The following is a 22,748-nucleotide window of genomic DNA, read 5'->3' on the forward strand; positions in this document are numbered from 1 at the left end:
TTTTCATTGCTAATGGTCTACTTCACTTTTTCTAAATAAGCAAACTATCCACACCAACAACTTACATGCTTGCCAGCTGTTTCTACTTTTGTCAGAAACACTAGGTCATGGACACTTTCACTGCATTGTTGGGATTTTTTTTGAGCCTGCATACAATAATGTGCTACTTGTCAGGCAAAAGTCTCATGCATAATTCTAAATGAGTATTTAATGCTTGCAAGATTTTTTTCCTGGTTTTTGAACAAACATTTAAAAGTGAGTCAGGAATGCTGTTACTAATATTGACTTTATTTTTAGATGATTAATTTTAACCACAAGTTTGTCAATCAAGAATGTAACTTTAACGTTCTTTTAAGATAAATTGATTGTGTGATGCTGTTTGGAGAACAGAAGAGTTCTAAACCCATTTCTTAAAAAAACAAAACAACCACAAAAAAAAGCTAATCCCAAACCAAAACCCAACTGAACTTAAGATAATAACCCAGTAGTGTTAAAAATTAAAGGTTATGTTCATCTTTGAACTAATACTATGCTATCCTTGTCCAGTTTCCTGAACATGGCTATTGTGTACTGGGGCTTTTTGGAAACTGATGACTCCTTGGAATGTGAGAAGTTATGTGAAATCTGTATGTTTACTATAGGGTGGCTGTGCAAGTTGAGTACATCCCACAATTAAGGGGGTGCAGCAGTGTAGGTCATACGTTTTTGGGCACTTTGCTCTGAGGAGTGGATATTTTTACAAGGTACACTCCAATGCTATGTTTTCATCAGTCTGCTTAGATGAGCCTAATGTTGAACATGAAGTAACTTTTCATTCTTGCCTTACCCCTCCATTCTTGATACTCAGTTATTATGGACTGTGATCTAAAATGGATGATGAAGAGGTTTAGTGAAGAAGTAATCCTTGAAGAAGCAGCTATTGGGGAAATACTGATTTGTGGTAACTATTTTAACTCTGTTTTACTCAACAAAGCCTTTTTTTTCCACTTTTTTTTAGTTCACATGAGAGATCCTAATAATCAGCTTCACATAATTAAAAACTTGAAGATTGCTGTCAACAACATTATTACTCACCCACCTCAGCCTGGTGCCATTCGTAAACTTTTGAACGACGTTGTGTCTGTCAGTCAGCCTGCTGAAGGACTAGTAGCTAATGTGATCACAGCTGGAGATTATGATCTCAACATCAGTGGTATGTAATGATACTGTATTTTTTATAACTTAAACTGGAATTTACTGTAAGGTGTCTAACCTTGATTTCAACTTCATGGCACGTATTAAAATCACTGAGTTGATTGAAACCTCCAATTTACCAAATAGTTTTGGGTTTATATAATGCTAAATGGTTGAACTTAATTATTCTTAATTGAATGCTTCCTAATGTTGTAATTCTTCTCTACTTGTGTTAAGTCACTGTATTATTTTAATGTAGAAAATACTCATGCTTTGGTTGTATTAATGTCTCAACTGATGAGTTTTTTCTTGTTAGCAACCTTATACACTTGTTACACTTGGCTGAATAAATAACAGAACATACTTTTAATGTTGGTACAGCTTTATGTTGAAGTTAGTCCCCCTGGCTTTTTTTGTTTTTCTTTTTAATTAACTGCTAATGCATAGAGGTCACATAGCTGTCATAAGAAGTTTAAGGAAAAAAAAGTTTTGAGGAAAGGTGTGTGATTTCAGGTCTTGATTTTGTTTTTGCCATGAAACTCAGTGCTTCATATTTCACTGTCAAAATGGCTAGAATATTTGAAATTTTTTTCAGCTTTCCAAGGGATGAGGCATTGTGAATAACACTAAATGAGACCTGATCTTTAGAGCTGAGAAGATTAAACTCCTCCCAATTAAGACCCTAATCCATTAAAACCTTTGAGTACATACTTAATTCAGTGTGTATACATTGCCCTACTTAAGTACAATAAATTACTCCTGTTTAAAGCTCAGCATGCAGTGAGAAATTTGACTTTGCTATAGCAAAGGACTGATGAAAAGTCTTTATCAGAATTAGTAACTGATGCTGTAGTATGTTGATTTTTTTACGTTTATGATAAATTGCATAATTCTACATCCTCAATACCTCACTTAACAAGCCACATCTTCAACTTGATGTGAAATATTGATAGGAAAGGAAAAGAGCCTGGAAGTTCTGATTCTTGAATGCTGTTCAAAATGACACGCTTTTGTTTCCATGCCCTCATTTAGCTGTGGAATTGGTGAATTGCCATTTTTTTGGAGGGAAAGTGCTTCAGTTCTAGAGACTAGAAGATCCTAAGAAAGCAGAATGGTTTCAGTGAAGAGACTTTCCCCTAATGTTTCTAATGATCTCTCTTTAGAAGTGAGGTGTTAGAAGCAAAGAGAAATAGTGGCACTATGAAGCTATGCTTTGTAGTTGTCGAAGCAAGTAACTCTCCTTTTTGTTTTCCTTATTTGCTGCTGGAGCCTCAGATGTAGAAATTATCATACTTGACTGTTTTCAGCTTCTCCATGATAAGGGTCTTATTTCCATTCAGACTGGCTATATGCTTTTTTGACAGAAGGAGAGATGTATAAGCTGTTTAAGACCATGCAGGTGGACAAAATCGTAACAACTTTGTAGTACCCCATTTTAGGGCTTTAGCACAGAACACTGGCATGGTGTCCTTAATGATGAAACTTGGATCCCATTACCTTGTAGGAGGACATGAGGAAGTCCCTAGCTTGTCAGGTAGAGTTCCCTTTTTGCTTAGAAACGATGATATTTACCAAGAAACTTTTAGAGCATTTTATTGAAAACCAATGGAAGTGTTCATTCCTGGCAGCAAAATGCAATCTTTTGGCATGGAAATGTGAACTACTCTCATCTGTTCTTCAGTTTGCTCTTTTTCTTTTGGTAGATTAGTCTAGGATAGCAATATTGAAACATATTTGCATAAATTTTAATGATGATCAAGTGCAGTCGATTTTGAAGGATGATACAAACATAAAGAAGCTCATGTATGTTTCCAGCATAGGGATCATGATCCTGCTCTTTTTTGAGAAGTTTTGGAACTTTTGTGGTGAATCAGTTCAATTGTTTGTAATCCTTCTTTGTAATACTTCTTGTTTCATAGTCTCATAGTTCCATAATCTTGTACTGAGAGACATGGTTGATGGCTGAAAGGGTTCAGCCATGCCTTGTTCTCCCATGTACTTGCACATGTGGATAGTGAGGAAAAGTGATCTCACTAAAGACATATTTTTTCTTCTCTCAAGTAAGTTTTCTGCTGGATCACTTCCCTGACTATGTTTGTTCAGGGCTGCATGATGCTAATGCTGGCATGTAGCAATCAGGAATATGGTAGAGATAAGGGGGAATGTTGGGACAACCACTTTCAACAGCTAACATCTTCAGTTACTTTAGTACTACAGGCTGAGAAATCTCAAAGTTAGTGTCTTCCATTTTTAGTGTATTCCAACTAGAAAAATAGAAATAATATCCAAATAAGACTTAATTCTGTGTTACTTTACAGACTTCCATTTTTACTCAAGCCCAGAATTAGGGCTGAACTAGAAATTAATATTGAATTCTATTAAAGTACACTGTCAAACGTTGAGGAGCCTGAAACATTCATGATTAAGGTTAGCTGGAACCAAGTGTCTTTAGTCCCTAATGGGCCTGCATGGTATAGCTTTTCTACTTTATGCTACCAGAGCGTAAAAGCCAATAGTGTGTTTGCACCTGACCCTTTTTAGTATAATAATACCATGTTTTTTCTATCAGATCGCTCAGTTAAAGCTAGTGTTCCTTGGTACAGTAATTGGAAAGAGACACTGATGGAACTGAACACATCCACGTTTTATTCAGGTATTTTTTTGTGGTTGGTGCCAATCTACCAAATTGCCCTTTATTCCTTTTCCGTGTGCCCCATCCACCTTTCCTTACCATCTGCTACAACTGTTTAGCACTTCTCTTGGCCTAGGTGTGTGTTCCTCCATTTTTTTCCCCCTAAATGAAAAGTTGTTGGTGATGGTTGTTTAGTTTTTCTTTTAGTCATATTTCTACTCTTGTTAATCTAAATCATTTAGTCTTTCCATACAGTCAATAAGTGCAGAGTGGTGGTGGGAAATGACCTGATGCTATAAAAGCACTGTCTTGTTTGATCCTACGGAACTGTATACTGTCTCTGTTCTATATTTCAAATGTAAATACTTTCTGCTTCTGTACAGAACTTCCTTCTCAGGCGAATAGTAGCAGTTTTCAAATTGCAACTAAAATGTTGACTGTACTTAGAGCGCATATGCTTCTACTATATTGATACTGTTTCTGGAATATGGCTCTCAAAAAAAATAAAGCTTTCTAATACAGCTTTCTAATACATTTTCATGTAGTTTATAAGACTTTTTGCTACTGAAATGTATTGGTAATTGGACTCTCAACTTAGTGAAGCTCTGTGTTGTGGTCTGAGCCACATTTTGATTTTCAGTTTTGGATATTTACAAAGTTTATGCCTTTGGTTAATAATAGCTATCCTTTCAGTAGTGTCTGGTCAGATGCTGCTAAATTCCTTCCTTTCTTAATGTGCTAGTGTACCTGTGAAATTCATGTTGGTTGGTCAGGTAGCAAAAGAGTACAAAACTTCATGAAGTAGACTTCTTATTCTTAAGCAGTTACGTGTGAATATTACTTAGCAGTTCTCTTCTTAACCATTTCTGAACACAGTAACAGGTTTGCCTAAACTTCAGTTCTGCTTGTTTAGTGTACTGGAAACGTATTACTGGAAAAATGAGAAACATACAGGTCTGTGTACCTAAATAACAGTGTTGTTGTGCACTATTATAATGTGTTATAAAATGTTACATCTGTGAAAACTTTTTCAAATACTGTTTTTGCTTTGAATATGGTGCATGTTTATTATTCTAAATATCTACCCTAATTGATTGCAGCCCTCTAAATGCGGTTGAGTGAATATTGTTAGTGTATGTTTTAGTTGTGTGGAGGGAAACAAGTTGGCTTTGTAGCAACTTCCAAGGTTCTTAATAGTCAGAGTGAGAAAGGTGAGGGGAAGAAAAAAACCACATCCCACAAAACGAACTGTGTCAGATTTTAAAACTTTTTTTTTTGTGGCTCAACTGCAAAATAGAAATGGAAAACTGAAAACAGAGCTTGAAACCAAAATGCAGTTGAAATTTCTGCCTTAAGTAGTTTAGTATTGTTTGGTTTGAACCTGTGTTACTACAAGGCCTTGTTATACATGTGAAAAATATGCATGAGTCACTTTCTCATGGTTTGTTTTTTAATAACAAGTATGTTTTCCTTAATTTAAATAGTTGGCATATTTACATGTAGGACGTAGTCTTATGCCCCTAGATCAGGGGTCCTCACACTTTTTAACCAGGGGGCCGGTGCGCGGATGCAGTGGCAGGCAGTCATCTGCGGCTGCTTGGTTTCCCCCCCGACCCCCGGCGGGGGGTTCTGTAAATGCTGGGGGCCAGATTGAGGACCCTGGGGGGCCGTATCCGGCCCGCGGGCCGTAGTTTGAGGACCCCTGCCCTAGATGAATACTCAGAGAGCAGTTGCTAGAAAGGTTGTATTCAAAAGCCAGAAGTTTGCCTCCTGCTGATCTTTGTGAGATGTGCTGACTGCTACTGAGTTCAGTTACGAAACATGATTATATCTGACTTCTGTGTGGATGAAACTGATGTAAGATGGTCTGGCAATGTAGGATTAAACAAAATGCATTAATTTAATGCACTAAGAGATAATTCCAACATAAAAATGGAACTCAGTTTCCTAATGCCGGCTAAGAAATAAAGGTGGTGTGTTTTTTTGTGGGAATGGGGAAGGCTTACAAAGCATTAGAAATTTTTACTGTGAGTTAAATCAAGGAATGTGTTTTCTTGGGGCCATGGAAAGAAAATAACGTAAATTCAGGATTTCTTATTGGATTTTTTTCTGTACCTAGTTATGGTTTTCTAGTTTGCAGGTGAGTTTACACTGGCTTCAAGCTAACTTCACTGTGAAATCAGGTTATTGGAAGTGGACTGATTTTGCTCAGGGGTCTCTTTCCCACCCAAGGGAAGGATTTGCAGAACTGAGATGATATAAAACAGGCTTGAAAGAAGAAATAATACTTCATTGCTTGACTGATAGTTGGAGTGGAAAGAAATGGACAAGACTTCTAAGTTCACGTCTTTGGATGCCCCAGACATACTTGGCTTCCCTTGGTTTGTGACTCAGAAAACTGAAATCTGTACTGTAAAATGGCAATTGAATGTGGCAGGTTAACATTATAAAGCATATATGGCACAACTTGGATCTGAGCTTTTAGCTCTTTGGATCTCTCCTTTGCTAGCTGATGGCTGAACTCTTTTAGCAGAGCAGAGGAAGGGATTGCTATCAAGCCAAGTCACAAAACTTGCAAAAAGCTTTGGACAAAACTGGCAGGATAAGGTTTTGGTAATTATTAGTTCCTCTACATAGTCAAAAATTAATTTTGCTTTTTGGTCAATTCTTATATCCCTAGCTGAGGCAAATTCAATGACTGTTAGAAGAATTTTTGTTTTTTTCTTTCCGGGTGTGTGTGTCCATGTTTAAAAGGGTGGTAAGGAGTAGTGAATCTAAAAAGGACTGAATACATGTGAGCCTGCAATACTGAGGCAGTTCGTGCTTAGATGCTATTCAGTGTCCCATTTGATTCAAAGTGTTACTGTTTCTCCCACTTGTGTGTATTTTATATGCTTTCTCCCTAGACTTTTCCCCCCTTCTTTCCCCTGCCATGCAAACCTTGTCAGACTTTGTAAGTGTCACTTTTAGGTGTAGTCTTTCATATTTCCTATTCATGAATGAGTAAACAGGGAAATTTTGCTGAATATTCCAATTCGTTCTGTCTTATTGTGTATTCCAGCTACTACTCCTTGGTTTGAATCTTACAGAGAGTGCTTTCTTCAGTCCATGCCTGCATCAGATCATGAATTCTTAAACCACTATATAGCGTGTATCCTTTGAGTGTTACAGACCTCTAGTGAGGCTGTTACAGCTGGCTGCAGAAATGTAACATAGGAGACTTTGAAATTTTGCGGTAACTTTTTGCCATTATGATTTGAAATATGTCTTTTTCAATATGTCTAACTATGGAGACTGATTTCATAAGGGGGTCAGATTTTCTTTGTGGTTGTTTGTTGTTTTTTGTTTGTTTGTTGTTGTTTTTTTTTTTTTTTTAAATCATGCTTTGTGTCAAACTGAACTCTAAGCTAATACCTGTAAAATAAACTTCCTCATCCTAAAATGCTTTCTACTGTAGCTCTTTAAGTATCTGTTGATTGTCCCTTAGGTACAACAGAGGCTTGTGTGTTTGGGATGCACCTGCTGCTTTTTATAACTGTTTCAAGCAGATGGAGGGGGAAGGTTGGGGAGGGTGTTTTGGAAAATTGGTGAACTTTAAGCTATTTTGGACAAAAAGAAGTCTGGAAAGATGCCCAAATGCTTTCACTTTTTTTACACCAAAACTTGGGCCCAATTTGCTTGTCTACAGGGAAAATAAAAATATGCAGTGTTTCATGATGTACCTGGTGTTTAGCTTCTACAAGGATTATAATGCTTCAGGCTTTATAACACCTACTCTATTCCTAACTCCTTACTGTACTTCATCATTTCAGTATGGTGGAACAGGTTTGTTATTAGCCATTAGACAGAACCATTTGTACAGAATTAACTTGGCATAATGTTGATTCTGGCTTTTGACTTCGGAATTTTAGAATGCTTAAAGTACAACTTGCTTTCTGGCTTCTCTGAATTTGTCTTTGATTTAGTGAAGAGATGTAGCAGGGCAGGATTTTCCTTACTAATGGTTGTGTAGTTGCATGAGAGAAAAATCTGAATGCTGCTGCTTTTAAACCAGAAGATGTTGCTGTGTTTATGAATATGGGCTGTTATTGTTGCTCAGGTGATACCTTAAAGTCCCAGCTCTCCTTGGAAGTTGAAAACTGAAGTACACTGGGAGTGAATTTCAGTTATATGTTGGCTATATGAACAGTTGGTCTGTATTTAAAATCTTAAATGAACTATTTGCTATTATGTATTGGCTTAAACTTGAATTCAACGTCACAACTGGAGCAAGTTCCTGTTTCATTTCATGTCATGGATGTTGGTTAACTGACTGTTTAAACACTTTTTTTTTATTGAGACTAAGGCCAAATTCTAATTGCACATAATTTTGTGGTAGTGCATTTTGCAGTCTTAAACATCATATAATCTACTTTATACATCTTGTATTTTGTGATCAGTGGTTGTTCCTGGGTTCTTTGATAAATGCCCTTAACAATGAGTTTAGGTATGCTTGTAGTTTCTTCTAGTGAACCAGAGCCTGTGGAGCAATTTCTGAAGCTGTCTCAAGAGCAACATCGCATTCAGCATAGTAGTGAATACTTGTATCCAAAGTGGTTTATACCAAACACGCTCAAATACTATGTGTTACTGCATGATGTAAGCACAGGAGAAGAACAAAGGTGGGTTTTCTACCTTCAGTGAACTTACCGATGAACTCTGACTGAAACATTTGCATTTATAAATTGTTAAGATTACAGGATCCATTAACTAGTAAGCCAGCTATTAACAAGGCAGATTTTCTGAAGTATCTACTTCTTGTGTTCATATAAAATAAAAAGAATCAGTCCTAGCTTTTTGTGATAGATGCTTGCTTTGGCTTGCTGGATTAGTTCTCAAAGAGTCTGTTTCACTTTTGCATAAAAGACTGCTTTAAAAATAGGAGCATTTTCCTTTTAATTCCTATGGATAATAGTCTAAAATAGTTTGTTGCAATACACATTTAGAATAGAATATGTTTGATATCAAGACAGGGTAAATGCTGTTTCATTTTTTTCAGAGCTGACTCCATTTATGAAGAGATGAAGCAGAGGTATGGAACCCAGGGTTGCTATTTACTGAAAATAAATTCTCGGGTGTCTAACAGAGGAACAGATGAACAGATACCAGATCCTTGGAGTCAGTACCTTCAGAAAAACACTATCCAGAACCAGGTATTAAAGTATTCTAAAGATGATTATAAATTGGGATTTCATATGCACCTTAACTGTGTTACATTTTGCCTTAGTATTATGAATATGTTGCTACAGAGTGGGCTAATAGGCAGTTAAGATACTTCTGACTTACCTATGACTTCTTGACGGCATAAGATTAGTCCTTTCAAAGAACTGTCCTCTGTGCTACTTAAATTGGCAGTAAGGAGCACTGAAATACTAGACTGTCTGAAATAAACTGACAGGAGCACTGAAATAATTAGACTTTAGGCACTGACAAGAGCAGGTAAACTCAGAAGTCTGTCCGGTTCATAGTAATGTTCTACCTTCATTTTGATTAACTTTCTTCACCCTTAAAACTTGTTTTATTTTATTTCCAGGTCATCTTTATTTCACTAAACAGTGGGGGTGTGTTTTCTGGGGGCATGTGTGGTTTTTCTGGTAATTCCTTGCCATTTTAGCAGATGAGAGACCAGACTGGACTGCAAATGATTGTGTTAGCTCAGACTCTTGAGTTCAATTTGCCATAAATGTCTGTATTTCAGGCTTCAGGACCGAAAATATTCCTTCTTGAGTTTGCTTTTGACTGACCTGCAGTTTTAACTGCATCTGATTAAAAGATTTGTTTGTGGAATCATAGTTCTTTACCAAGTCTAGCTGGTACTGGAAAGTCAAAATAACTCATATTCTGTAAGCGAAGTAATGTTCCACCATGAACTAATTAGACCTTTATTTTTTCTGTCCCTTATCAACTGTCCATTGTAGATAACTGATTTTTTTTTTTTGTATGAGCTTGTTCAGGAATTGCTTTAGGGAATGTTTTCACTGCTGTAGACATTGCTGTGTAAGAGTTGGCATTGCTTGCTTTAGTTGACAGTGAAGCCATTTGAGCAAGCCAGGAGATATATTCACCAAATGAAGCAAGTAACTTTCATCTGTGCAATAGGACAGGTTCTTAAAGCCTCACAAACTTACTGAAACAATGAATATATATGAACAAACATGTTTTCTTTATAATTCAGTTAACTGTTATTTAAGTAAACAGCTGCTGTTGACTGACTTTCGTGTGTGCTCTAGTATTCTTAAAATTCTGACTTTTCTTTTTTTGGTCAGGATTGCTATGAAGATTGTCCTTATACTGTCATTTCAAACAAGAATACAGATCACTTGATATCAGATGGCTTAGACAGTGAAATTAAAGGTATTTTTTAAACTTCTATCAAAACAATAGCATTTATACAGCTGTCTCATCTTGGACAGTAATCACTTGAGTTATTTGTTAGGGAGTTCAAAGTAATTATTTTCTAAAAGCTCAAAGATAACTTAACTTGGTGTCAGGAAAGAAATTCTGTGGTGCTGATCTGCTGCATTGGTGATAATTGGTAGATGAATCTTCAATGAGATGGCTGTTGATGTGTTTGGCTCACCTTTTGTAAGATTAAGCATGTTGTTGACAATTAATTAAAAGTAACATAGGATTAAATAGTTAATTCTCATGGTAATAAAAGTTTCACTTAGTGGGGTCTGATGTAGCTTTGAAGCTGAGGGGATTTTTTTTTTTGTCTGTTTGCTTTTAAATCTGGAAATGACAGGGTAGTGACTTTCAAAGTAAGTTGGCTGGAAGAACTTGCCTTGCAATTGAGCTTGTGGATGGCAGAGGACAGTAAATGAAATTGAGGTCAAATTAGTGCATGGCTTCTTTAATTATAAGGCAGTTGTATAGGATTCAGATGAGAAGCATGGTCAAATAGGGAAGAAGTGAAGGTACCCCACGCTGTTTGACCTGACTCAGCCCAAATCTTTCATACCTGACTCTAAAGGCACGAGGAGACTTGGTGTGTGTAGGGGAGCCTGCAGTTGTCTAAAAAAAATGGCTTTCTTGAGCTTTACAGCCCAGATGTAGCCTGCAGGCTGGTGTTTAAACGTTACGTACCCAGCTTTACACTTCACGAGTAAACTCCATTAAGAATTTGTTTCCACAGCTCAGCTTTGCCCAGTGCTAGCTAGGGCCAGATAAAGCAAGCTGACTTTCTTATATAGAAAGGAAATAATAAGAACTATTTAAGTCTTAGAGCAGAAGTGTCTATTTTGGGTAGTAAGATGCAATAGTCATATCAGCAGCTCCTCTCATTGAATTACGAGGACTTCGTAGGAGATTGTTTTTACATCATGGTTGCTCAGAAGGGCTTGGAAAATGAGTTTGTTTTTTCTTTTTTTAATCTTAAAACGTGAATAGAAAAGAGTGAGTGGATCTAATGGAGCCATTGTAATTGCCTGCGTTTGCAACTTTTCATGAATATTTGACTTCATCTGTAATGTTTTCATACTTTTTCCTTCAGTGTTGTTGGTACTAGTCAGCATACTTGGAGATTCTTTGCACTGTAGTTGAGAACCAAAAATGTACATATTTAGCCATGTTGTAGTTCCTGCGATTACTTGAGCTTTCTGAAGAATTTCAGGAGTGATGTCATACTTGAGTAGTGCTCTGCTGCTGTCTTTCTGCTTAGCATCGATCTATAGTGCAGAATAATTGGTGAACAGCTTTGCTTAACAGAGTTCTGAGTAAGGAAATCTTTAAAGTAGGTTACTAAAAATTAATGTAAAACCCAAAATATTTAAGTAACTTTTTTTTTTTTCAATCTTTCCATAGATGGTCTGTCAAATAACTTTAAGACTCACCCCCTTCAACTGGATCATCCCAGTGGCAGTTTGGATAGCACTGATTACACGAAGGCTACTGCATCATTGCAAGACCCAAAGAAATTAAATTCTGGAACGCCTCATGGTGCTTGTTTAACACTGACAGATCACGATCGAATTAGGCAGTTCATACAGGAATTCACATTTAGGGGACTTTTACCACATATAGAGAAGACAATTCGGCAACTTAATGATCAGGTCAGTTTACTCTTAAAACCACTTTGCCATAATAATGAAAAACAATAGAGGTATAAATCCAGTTATTCAAAAACCTGCTTTGAAATTATTACTTCCTTCTGCATCTAATGATTCAATGATCTTATTGAAAACTGTAAATAAATATAAGACAGATAGCTGAAGTTAACCATTTTTGTTCAGTTTGTCTTTTGAAAAAACAAAACTCAATTTATATCAAAAGAGCTTCGGTGCAAGGTGACTTCTTGGTGAAAGCCTATCTGAACTGCTATTGGGGATATCTGTCCTTGCTCTTAAAATCTTAGTATTTACAAAATGTACTTTTTATGTTTCAACATTAGAATGCACAACTGAAGTTACAAGTATATTTTCATCAGTAATTGTCTGCAAAAGAGCTATGTACTTCAGTTGCTGTTTCTTGACAGAAGAGAAATGCATGGCCACCCTGAGTCATGCAATTCTGTTTTGATGTCAGCAGTTTTTGCAATGGAATATTCTTCTATTAAACTAGGATTTTATAGCAGTGTGATATTAAGTATCATGCCCATGTTAAAAAGGATGTGTGTTAAAGTGATTTCCATTACAGTAAGGCCCTTTTTTATTATGTATTTCACTTCCATATGGTCTTAAACGGCTAGAGAGATGGACTGACTTACATTAGTGCAATCAAATTACTGTGTTTAGCATTAGACTGGGACCCAAATTCTGTTATCTTAACTCTGTATTTTGATTGAATTCTCTCTTCAGGTCATAGTTTTAAGTGTGAGGGGGGTTTGGTACTAAGAATCATATTCTGTAAGGGACACTCTCTCCCTGAATTGACTTTCAGGAGTTTGTATATGCTGTCCATGTTTATACTTGGAAAGTTTCATGAAGAACCATAAAAAAAGTGCATAAATAGTGTGGCAAACAGCTTTGCCATTAGGAATGTAGTAATAAATTCCTAGCTGTGGTAAGAAAAGCATGATGTTGCTATCCTTAAAATTATCTTTAAAAAGGGATGTAGTTTGCCTTAAATCCTGGGAATGGCAATTCGCTGTGGAAGTATCCTTGTTAGTGGAAATTATGTAAAAGAATAAAGTTGTGTGACCTTGCTTGCACATAGGACTAGTACCCTTTACACTTGAAATCAGTGTTCACAATGTGGTAGTGCTTTATGTGGGTGATGACAGGGAGAATGTTCTCTTTTGAAGTATGTACTTGGTCCAGCCTAAAACTAAGACTGAAATTAGATACTCTATTAGATTTCAAGCAGACACATCAAATGTTTCAGTTCATAGGACTGAGATATCTTCAATTTACAGCAAAAACAGTGAACCTCAGCTGTCTCAAATAGAACAAATACATGAATTGCAACTTGTCAGTGTCAGTGATTCATTCTAAAGGAGTGTGCTCTTGGTTATGTTACTGTTTCTGTTTTATGGAAAAAACAAGAGTTTAGGAAGCCTTAATGCAGCTTGGATTTTTATACAAGTTTAACCTGTATTAGTATTTCTCTTGCAGTGTACTGCTCTAACTTAGTATCTTTTTGCAGTTAATTTCCAGGAAAGGCTTGAGTCGATCATTGTTTTCCGCTACTAAAAAGTGGTTTAGCGGCAGCAAGGTTCCAGAGAAAAGTATAAATGAACTGAAGAATACTTCTGGTTTGCTGTAAGTAACTTCAGTCCTTATCTTTAGATCCAAACTGAAAATGTACCTTTTTTTGGGGGGGAGGGAAAGCCTGTGTTTATTTGATAGTGTTCCACCAAGTGAACTAAATGAGCATAGAAATCATGAGAAGTACCGTGCCTAAACATATAGTAAAGGAGTAGCAGACCCTAAAGAAAAAGGGGATAAAACCTGTTTACAGAGCAGTCTTTCTGCTATATTTACAGTGAAGCTTTCGAAGTTACAAAAATCGTACATTTTTAAAAGTAATAGTAGTAAAAATAAGCTATGGTCTGCTGTAAGGGATATTTTTAAATTAGTACTATCTTTTCTTATTTAAGGCAAATGCGATGTAGAAGTGTTTTTGTTCATGTAACTACATAATTTACTGCAGTTGAATATAAGTATATTGCTTTTGCAAGTGCACTTGAGAGCTGAATTAAGGGGAATTTCATATTTTTTGCACCTGTTTTTTACACTAGAATTAGGTTTTGAATTTTACCAAATTATACATTCTGTATGTTTGTAGTATTCCTCTATATATGAGGATGTATAATTATGAAAAGTGCTCTCTCTTCAACTGTCTTATTTTAACCATGGAAGTCTAAATAGTTCTTGGATATCACTAAGCCAAAATTAATGTCCTTGACACTTACAAGTTTAAAGCTGTATGTATGTTGTGTGTCTTTGGATTCAAAATCAATGTTAATTTGAGCTTTCTGTATTGAACTTGTAGGAGGCAAACCATGCTGACAAAGTTTGACTAATAAGTGTTTGTTTGTGAATCTTCACTGAAGTGATTCATATGTATTTGGCTAACCAAAAGTTACTGATGCTTGTAGAGGACAGGAACTTGTCCAGGACTAAGACGGTTTTTTAGTGGATTTTTTTCTTTCCAGAGAAATGGGGAGAAGTAACAATTATGGCTAGATGACCAGTGTCTTTTTTGTTTGTTTACATATAGCTCTGTTTAGCTCTGACAATTAATCTTATTGAGCAGTTTCAGTGCTAGCTGCATATTTTTTCCCAGTATTTCTTGGCAGAAGGAAAGCAGCTTTGCTTTTCTTAGCTATTTTTTGGGTAAAGCTGAAGGAATGCAGTGTTTATTCCTACTTTGTGAATAGGAATTAAGATGAGAGGGCATGACTTCATAGAGCATACCTTGCTCTAATTATTAAAATAACTTTAAATTTAAATATTTGTATTTATAGGTATCCACCAGAAGCACCAGAGCTTCAAATCCGGAAAATGGCAGACTTGTGCTTTTTGGTGCAACACTATGAACTTGCATATAGCTGTTACCATACAGCAAAGAAAGACTTCTTAAATGATCAGGCAATGCTTTATGCAGCTGGAGCACTGGTTGGTACTTCATATAACATAAACATTCTGTGAACTTTTCCTAATAATTTCTAAACACTTGTTTGAAGGTAACAATATATGATCTCTTCCCTCCATCTCCAAATTTATAAGGGTCTTGCCAAATCTGCTGCATATCTTTAGCAAATCCTAAAGGATTCTCAAATGTATTGGCTGCTGTTCTATGAAGGGGGTAAAGGTGTGAATGAAAATTGAAGAGTTAATTCTTAAAATGTAAAATACGAAAGGAGAATACCTAGAAGGCCAACTCCAGCAGAATGGATCTTTAGATTTTTAGTCTGATAATCCAAAACCAGGTGCAAAATAATTTTATAGTAGCTTTTTTTAGACTTTGGCAGAATATTATGTGCCAGGAAGTCAAGACTATGTCACTATAAATATGGTATTGTACTATTTTTCTTTAAGGCTCTTGAGCAATATAGTTTGAGTATGTCACTGCTGAACTTCACTGTAAACACATACTCATTAGTTTTGAAACTGAAGGTATATGTGACTAAAACAATTTTCAACAAGATAAATGGGAACACTGGAAAATAAGCTTGTTTAACAATTTTTGGAAGCTATCTTTTGTAGACTTTAGTTGACTTGATAAAATTTTTAACTCTTACTTTGCAGAACTATGGAAGTGTTCTTATACACTGTCCCATCTTGATGTAAAACAGCTTTGTACACTGTCCCACCTTGATATGTATGTTTGCAGTACAGACAGTTGCTCTGCATTTGGATAATCTGAAAATTTATCTTAATTTCTTAATTAACGGTTTGTATGTCTTAATGATGATTTTTTTTCAACCTACAAGTATTAGTCTCTATTTACTGCAGAAAAACTTTTCCATCCTATCTTCACCCCCTAGGGAAAAAAGTAAAATTTCAGAGTCCAGGTTTGCTGGAGTTTCCTTGGAAGCTGATGATGTAACTTCACTTAAGGAAGTCTCAGAAATCAGTTCCTAGTGCTACTTTATGAGAAAAATTGTTCCTGAAATAGGAAATGATTTGTTGGTTTTGTAAAGCGGTGCTCAGTCAATGCTTCTGCATAATGTTGGGGCTGCCATCAGCTGAAAACCTTCTCTGTGTGTGTAACACTCTGGCTGCTGTCTGGCAGACCGATAAGTAGGCTATTGCATTAAAACTTTTATCAGTTAATGTGTTGTGTACACTTTTACATGCCAGTAACCAATTAGATGAAGGTCTTGAACTAGCAGGTGTTGAAATGTATTCCTCAGCATTTTGAGGTTTACAATTTGTTGAAAACAACCTACAGTGACAGTGCTGAATTTCTCTTGTAGGAAATGGCAGCAGTATCTGCTTTTCTTCAGCCTGGAGCTCCTAGACCATATCCTGCTCATTATATGGAAACAGCAATTCAGACCTATCGAGATATCTGCAAGTACGTTGTCTACTTCTGTACTGATCCAATGAAAGGTGGCTTAACTTTCTTCCCCTGCACAGTGATAGTGCCAGATGACTAAAATCACAGAATGATGGTAACTTTTAAAGAGCGAGATGTTAGTTGGTCTAGGATAACATGTAAAGGGTTCTATGCTGCTCTTAAGAGAGTACTCATTAAACTTATGTATTGGATTTTACTTGGTAAGATTTTGGTAGTGGGGTGGCTCCTGTGAGAAAACAGCAGGAGCTGCCTGTGTTGCACAGAGCCAGTTTTCACCCAGCTCCAAAATGGACCTGCTGCTGCCCAAAGCTGAGCCTGTCAGCAAGGCTGGTGGTGCTGTTGAGGTAACATACTTAAAGGGTAAAATTTGCTATGCAGCACCTGTGAGGGGGGTGTAGAAAATGAAACAGCTCTGCAAATACCAAGGTCAGTGAGGAAGGTGGGGTCAGTGAGGAAGTGCTTTCCCACAGCCTGTGGAGAAGACCATGGTGAGGCCAGTTGTCCCCCCTGCAGCCCATGGAGGACCACAGTGGAGCAGGGATCCACAGTGCAGCCTGTGGAGGATCCAGTGCCAGAGCAGGTGGATATGCCCTGAAGATCACTGCAGCCTGTAGAGAGCCTATGCTAGAGCACATTCCTGGCAGGAGCTGTGACCTGTGGGGAACCCACGCTGCAACAGTCTGTTCCTAAAGGACTGTAGCCTGTGGAAAGAAGCGATGCTGGAGCAATTCTTGAAGAACTGTATCTGTGGAAGGGACCCCATGCTGGAGCAGGGGAAAGTGTGAGGAGGAAGGAGCAGCAGAGATGAAATGTTATGAACTGACTGCAGCTCCTCTTCCCTGTCCCCCTGCCTAGTTGGGAGTGCAGTTGAGCCTGGGAAGGAGGAGTTAGGGGAAGGTGATTTAATTTAGTTTTTTATTTATCACTATCCAAGTCTGTTTTGCCTGTGACTGATTGGTGAGTCACTTCCCTGCCCTTATCTTAGCACATGAGCTTTTTAATCTGATTTTTTTTCTTCCTGCCTTGCTGAGGAGGTGGTGTGACAGAGCAGCTTAGCGGGCACCTGGTGCTTGCCAAGGTCAGCCCAGGACAACTTGTTTGTGGCTGTTGGACCTCTTGTTTATCAGATGATTGGTATTTTTATAAATAAAATACTGTATTCAAAAATGCGCTCTAGCTTTGACTTTCAAAAAGCTGCTGCTACAGTAGGATAGGACACAATGTATCAATCTGTGTGGTGCTGTTTTGCAGTGGATGAGCTTTCTTATATTTTACTTTAAGTAAGATAAACAACAGAAAACCAGTCTGATAAAATATGGAGAAAATTTGTCAGATCTGAAGTGAAAAGATTTCTGTGACTTATTTTCATAAATATTTATTAATACATGTATGTTTTTGCTTTAGGAACATGGTTCTGGCTGAACGCTGTGTGCTGCTTAGTGCTGAAATCTTAAAAAGTCAAAGCAAATATTCAGAGGCAGCTGCTCTTTTGATTCGTTTAACCAGTGAGGTAAAACACTTAACAGCTTTTTCCAGTCTTGACCTCCCCCTGTTTGTTTATTTACACAAGCACTTCTAGCTTACATTCTAAATCTTGTCCTATGATACTCTCTAGCCAAAAGTAGCAAATGAGTAGGTATGAAGTGAAGAAAACTCAGTTTACACTGCAAGTGAAGAAACTGATACTGTTACTTGGTTTCTTTCTAGTCAAGTGACTTGCTTGACTTTTTAAAAAGTGCTAAATGTGCATTTTTTTGTCTTTGGCTTTATAAGTAATTTTCTTTGACATCTGCTTAACTCCTGTATGACATACTTTTAACTCCCAAGTTCTTAAACTGAAATTATCAACATGTCTTGCCAGAGCCATAATGGATAGTATCCCACATAAAATCGGTAGTTCTCTATAGTTTTAAGTAACTAAGGCAATACTGTAGCTTAGCTGTTATGAATCATTAGAATCTTACAGTGTAAGTGAAAGCTAGTTTGAACACTTCTGTGATATTAATTGGTGGAAATCAAGCACGGAATTGGCTTCTAATGGCCAGAAAGTGGCTTGCTTGAAAAGGAGTGAAACAAGTGTAATACTATAATGTAGCATCTTCTGTGTAGCTTGGAGGAAAGTCTAACTGGCAGTTAGTTCTCGCTTTGTGGCCAGCTGCACTGAATGTGATGCTTCTGAGACTTTTCCTGTGACAGATTAAACATGGAATAAACTTTCTGTAAGTTTTGCTCTCAAGTATATTTGTAGCTTCGTTCTTTCCTGCCCTTTCAACTTAAACTTGCTACCAAAATCGGTTACCAAGTTATTTAAACAAGGAATTTAAATACTTTTGGCTCTGCACAATCATTTTATGACTTAAAATTGTATTTAGTATGTTTCTGGTGCCTTTTGGCAGTTGCAAGGGAAATATTTATAGGGTACTATGTAGGTAGGCGTCTCAGAGTACATAGTCCAGATGCATACTTGGACATCACTGGTAGCATGGAGTTTGATTGTGGTAAAATCAAGTAGATTCTGGTCTGATTGGTTAAAATAATATAGCTGTGTTTTGGCATGAGAAGAGTACAGTAATGAGAAATTGTATGTCATTAAGAAATCAACCTGGTTCTTGTGATACAAATTCACTAAGTTCCATTGTTCCCTCTGTTTTTCCTTCATCCTGTTAAACCTCTTATTTTTTTGTTTCTAGCCTTAATACATGCAGGGGGTGGGGAGGGGGAAAGGTAGCGGAGTGCTTCAGAGTAATGGTAAATGTTAAAACTGTAGCCCGACTAACTGAAAAAGCAGAAAATATTTCTTTTGTTATACTGAAACAGGTTGATATATAAATCTCTCCACTGGAAAAAAACAACCCAGTGTTTGGTATTGAACACTACATATAACAAAGTGAAAAATACTTCTAATCTTCTTTTATATGCACACATGTACATATAAAGTTTGTATATAAATGAATCTTCAACTTTACAGCACTGTTAGGGCTTACTGTCCTTGTTAGCATTAAAACAAGGCTGCTGTTATCTTTATAATCAACTGTGAGGCTAATTCTCCTTTTCACTTTTAAATAGGATTCAGATCTTCGCAGTGCACTTCTGTTGGAGCAGGCAGCCCATTGCTTTATAAATATGAAAAGTCCCATGGTTAGAAAGTTTGCATTTCATATGATACTGGCTGGCCATAGGTTTAGTAAAGCAGGCCAGGTAAGTAGTATCTTTCCACGTGGAAAATATGCTTGGTATTTGATACTCTGAAAAACATGTTAAACGTGTCATTAGTCTGGAAAAAGATGCTTTGCTTCTGGATACTTTTGTGTTAGTCAAAAGTATTCAGCTCTGGTCGTCTGAAAATGACATCTGTGTTATTCAGCTTAGGCTTTTATTCATGTATCTGAAGTAATGCTGAAGATCACTGACTTGAAACTGAAGTGATGTGTGTATTCATTTCTGAGTCTCAATTTTTATACACAGCAAAATACAAAGCTTTTTATTTGGGCAAAGGAGTATTTTACTATTGAGATAAGTGAGTTGCAGGAGTTAAGGATTTGTTAAACTCTTAATTTATCAGAATAATAGCAAATTTAGGTGCTTTAACCACATGTGTTTAGTGGTTGTGCAGGTGTATGAATAGTTACTACAAAACAAACTAAAGTGTCTCTATGGCTGCTTAGACTTAAGTAGCAGTTAAACCAATACAAATCAGATTGTTTTTACTTCCATTCACACTCCTGTGCAGGCAGCTCTAATTGTGGTACATAAACTCAGAGTTTGTTGGATGTAACTTGTGTGCTTTATTTCTGCCTCAGTTGTGGGATAGACTCTCTAAAGATAGTTTGTGCGTGATTCTTGCTGAGGTTAGCCTCTGGAGTTCAGTTATGGAGCTGTCTTGGAATACATTCAATTTCGGTTTACTAATAAGCTGTAAATGTAAATCTGTAATAGAAGTATATTTGTATTGCAAATCAATAATGCAGGAGAACCCAGGCACTGGAATTCCGTGGTCTTGGGGGAGTGTTCCTACTCCACCCAATCTCATTTGTATCATCCTAGTAAGGACCAAAGAAAGTGGTGTATTCTGGGCTTCTGCATTTAAAACCACAGATGTGAAGAATAGTAGGACTATTTCCCTCCCTCCTTGTTTTTTTTCTTGCAGTAGTGTCCCAGTCTATTGTTATGACAATACAGTACTGACAGGGAGCTACTGACTGGAGGTGTTAGTTTATTGTTGTATATCTCACTCATTTGCCTGGAGATTTTATGCATTTGGTAAAGCTTTGACTTTATCTTCACGTTACAGCTCTCATTGTTTGTCTGATTCTTACGGATATTCTGGTTTCTAAGGGATGCTTTTTCAGTGTTACAGTAAATGTAGGTTACTTTTTCCATAGCCTTAAAGACACCAAAATACTAAATTCTACCAAAGGGAAGTCATCCAGGCTACTCAACTGCATACTGTAATATATTTTAAAGTGTCAGTAATACTTGCTGATGTTAAGGATTTACTGCTTGTACTCTGTCATCACCATACCAATTTAAACATATCTTCAAATTTCCCCATTACTGCTGTAAATAAGGCAATGCTGTTCCCTTTTTCTAGAAGCTGATACTTGCCTGTACAGTGAATGCCTATGCAGATGTTCAGTACCTGGGCTTGGGATTAATGCTCAGGTCCTGATATATGTAGAGGAAAGGAACTGTGGAGCTGACTGGGAGCAGAGCATCTGTCTCCCAGTGGCTGATGCGATCGGTAATTGTATTGTATGCACTGCAGGGCTGTGTTTTATTGGTTTCCTTGGCATGGATTTTGTCCAAAGTGTCTACAGAATAGCAGTTGACTGGAAGTGTCACACTGAAAGTTCAGTTACAAAAGTGGAATGAAGTGTGTTAGATCTAGCTTATGTCCTGAAGCTTGGCAGTAGAGCTCTGTGGATTGTAGCAGTCAGTCCTAAAGCAATACAGAACACTACTTTGAAGCAGTCTTCTCTTACTTACTTTTTTAACTTACTGCCTGTTACACTAGTCTTTGAAAACATGAGCTTAATCTGCAGGCTAGGCTCTGTACTGTAGGAACCAACACTTCTGTGTTTGAAGTTGACCAGTTGCTGTGAGGTATAGTTCTGCAAACGTTACACTTGGCATAATGGGTGGTGATGGTAAAACATCAGTAACTTTCCTGACTTATTGGTCAATCTTCCTGATATTACAATTACAATGAGTGGTTGATGGGATTATTTGAGAAATTAACTCATTTTTTTTTCTTGCAGAAGAAACATGCCTTACGTTGCTACTGTCAAGCCATGCAGGTTTACAAAGGGAAAGGCTGGTCTCTTGCAGAAGACCATATTAACTTCACAATTGGTCGCCAGTCCTTTACACTTCGTCAGCTTGACAATGCTGTGTCTGCCTTCAGGCATATTTTGATCAATGATAGCAAACAACCCCCAGCTCAGCAAGGAGCTTTTTTAAGAGAATATCTTTACGTTTATAAGGTAAATATGACTTTTCAATTGTCTTTATTCCTTGAGTAGTTAGTTATTTTATTACTAGTAATTTTCTGTTAAGTCTTTGAACAATTTTTTGTCATACCTGCATTGTTCCAGGGTTGTTCTATCTAGTTAATGTGTTCATTTTTTATTTTAGGCTTCAGGAAAACCAAGTATGTTGTAGCTGTGTAGTTAGTTACTGTCTTCTAAAGCTTGTAAACAGAATTTCTGTGGATTTGCTAAGTTAGGGTAGACCTTACTTAAGACCGCTGTTTAATTCTGCAGCTCAGCTGTGGTGAGAGTCTTGTGTAACGGTGGTGGTGTAGTGAATGTAGTTTACAAAATCCTGAGTTAGGGAGTCAAGCTTTGCATCAAATAAAGCTTGTAACAGCCATGCAGGCACAATAGTCATTAGACTGCTAGATTAAAATCATTATTCTCCTTTTTCCATAAAGATTTTGCAACTTTAACTTATTGAAAAAAATAAGTCTGTCAAAGCAGAGGAAATTATCAAAACAGTTAATTGAAATTATTGATTCCATCTTAAAAATACTACCTGCTCAAACACTGAGTGCTTATAACTTGGCTTCCTTGTCATTGGTAACGTACAGCATGGACATTATGTATTTGCATAATGTCATGACACTCTATTTTCCTCCTTTGCTCCAGAAAGTAACCCAGCTATCACCTGACGGTCCATTACCACAGCTTCCTTTACCATATATTAACAGCTCGGCAACCCGTGTTTTCTTTGGGCATGATCGAAGACCAGCAGAAGGTTAGAAATTTTTATGTAAACAGAGGTGGAGTCCCTTATTTATGGAACAAACATATATGCAAGAGTTAGTGTCATTTAAAAAAAAAAAAATCATTATGTAGAACTAATGTGACATGCTAACTTCTTAAATACGGTTTCAAAATAAAAGCTTAAGCTTAGTATCTACTTGCTAGACGTTTTTAGG

The 22,748-nt window shown here is 36.9% G+C and overlaps 1 protein-coding gene across 4 annotated transcripts in view; it reads left to right on the plus strand.

Moving 5' to 3' along the window:
* The window catches only part of TRAPPC8 (trafficking protein particle complex 8), a 55,603-nt gene that overhangs the window by 5,670 nt on the left and 27,185 nt on the right, over positions 1-22,748 (plus strand). For 2 of the 4 annotated variants that reach the window (XM_037379364.1, XM_037379365.1), the window contains exons 2-15: positions 998-1,192; positions 3,743-3,826; positions 6,867-6,956; positions 8,292-8,466; positions 8,844-8,997; positions 10,111-10,198; positions 11,648-11,895; positions 13,427-13,542; positions 14,751-14,901; positions 16,206-16,306; positions 17,714-17,819; positions 19,376-19,507; positions 21,568-21,792; positions 22,456-22,564. In XM_037379364.1, the coding sequence (XP_037235261.1) occupies positions 998-1,192; positions 3,743-3,826; positions 6,867-6,956; positions 8,292-8,466; positions 8,844-8,997; positions 10,111-10,198; positions 11,648-11,895; positions 13,427-13,542; positions 14,751-14,901; positions 16,206-16,306; positions 17,714-17,819; positions 19,376-19,507; positions 21,568-21,792; positions 22,456-22,564 (1,974 nt within the window). The remainder of the gene's footprint in view (positions 1-997; positions 1,193-3,742; positions 3,827-6,866; positions 6,957-8,291; positions 8,467-8,843; positions 8,998-10,110; positions 10,199-11,647; positions 11,896-13,426; positions 13,543-14,750; positions 14,902-16,205; positions 16,307-17,713; positions 17,820-19,375; positions 19,508-21,567; positions 21,793-22,455; positions 22,565-22,748) is intronic. The other 2 variants (XM_037379366.1, XM_037379367.1) reach the window with 1 other exon arrangement.

Source organism: Falco rusticolus, chromosome 3 (assembly GCF_015220075.1).
Source record: "Falco rusticolus isolate bFalRus1 chromosome 3, bFalRus1.pri, whole genome shotgun sequence".
Classification (NCBI taxonomy): Eukaryota; Metazoa; Chordata; class Aves; order Falconiformes; family Falconidae; genus Falco; species Falco rusticolus.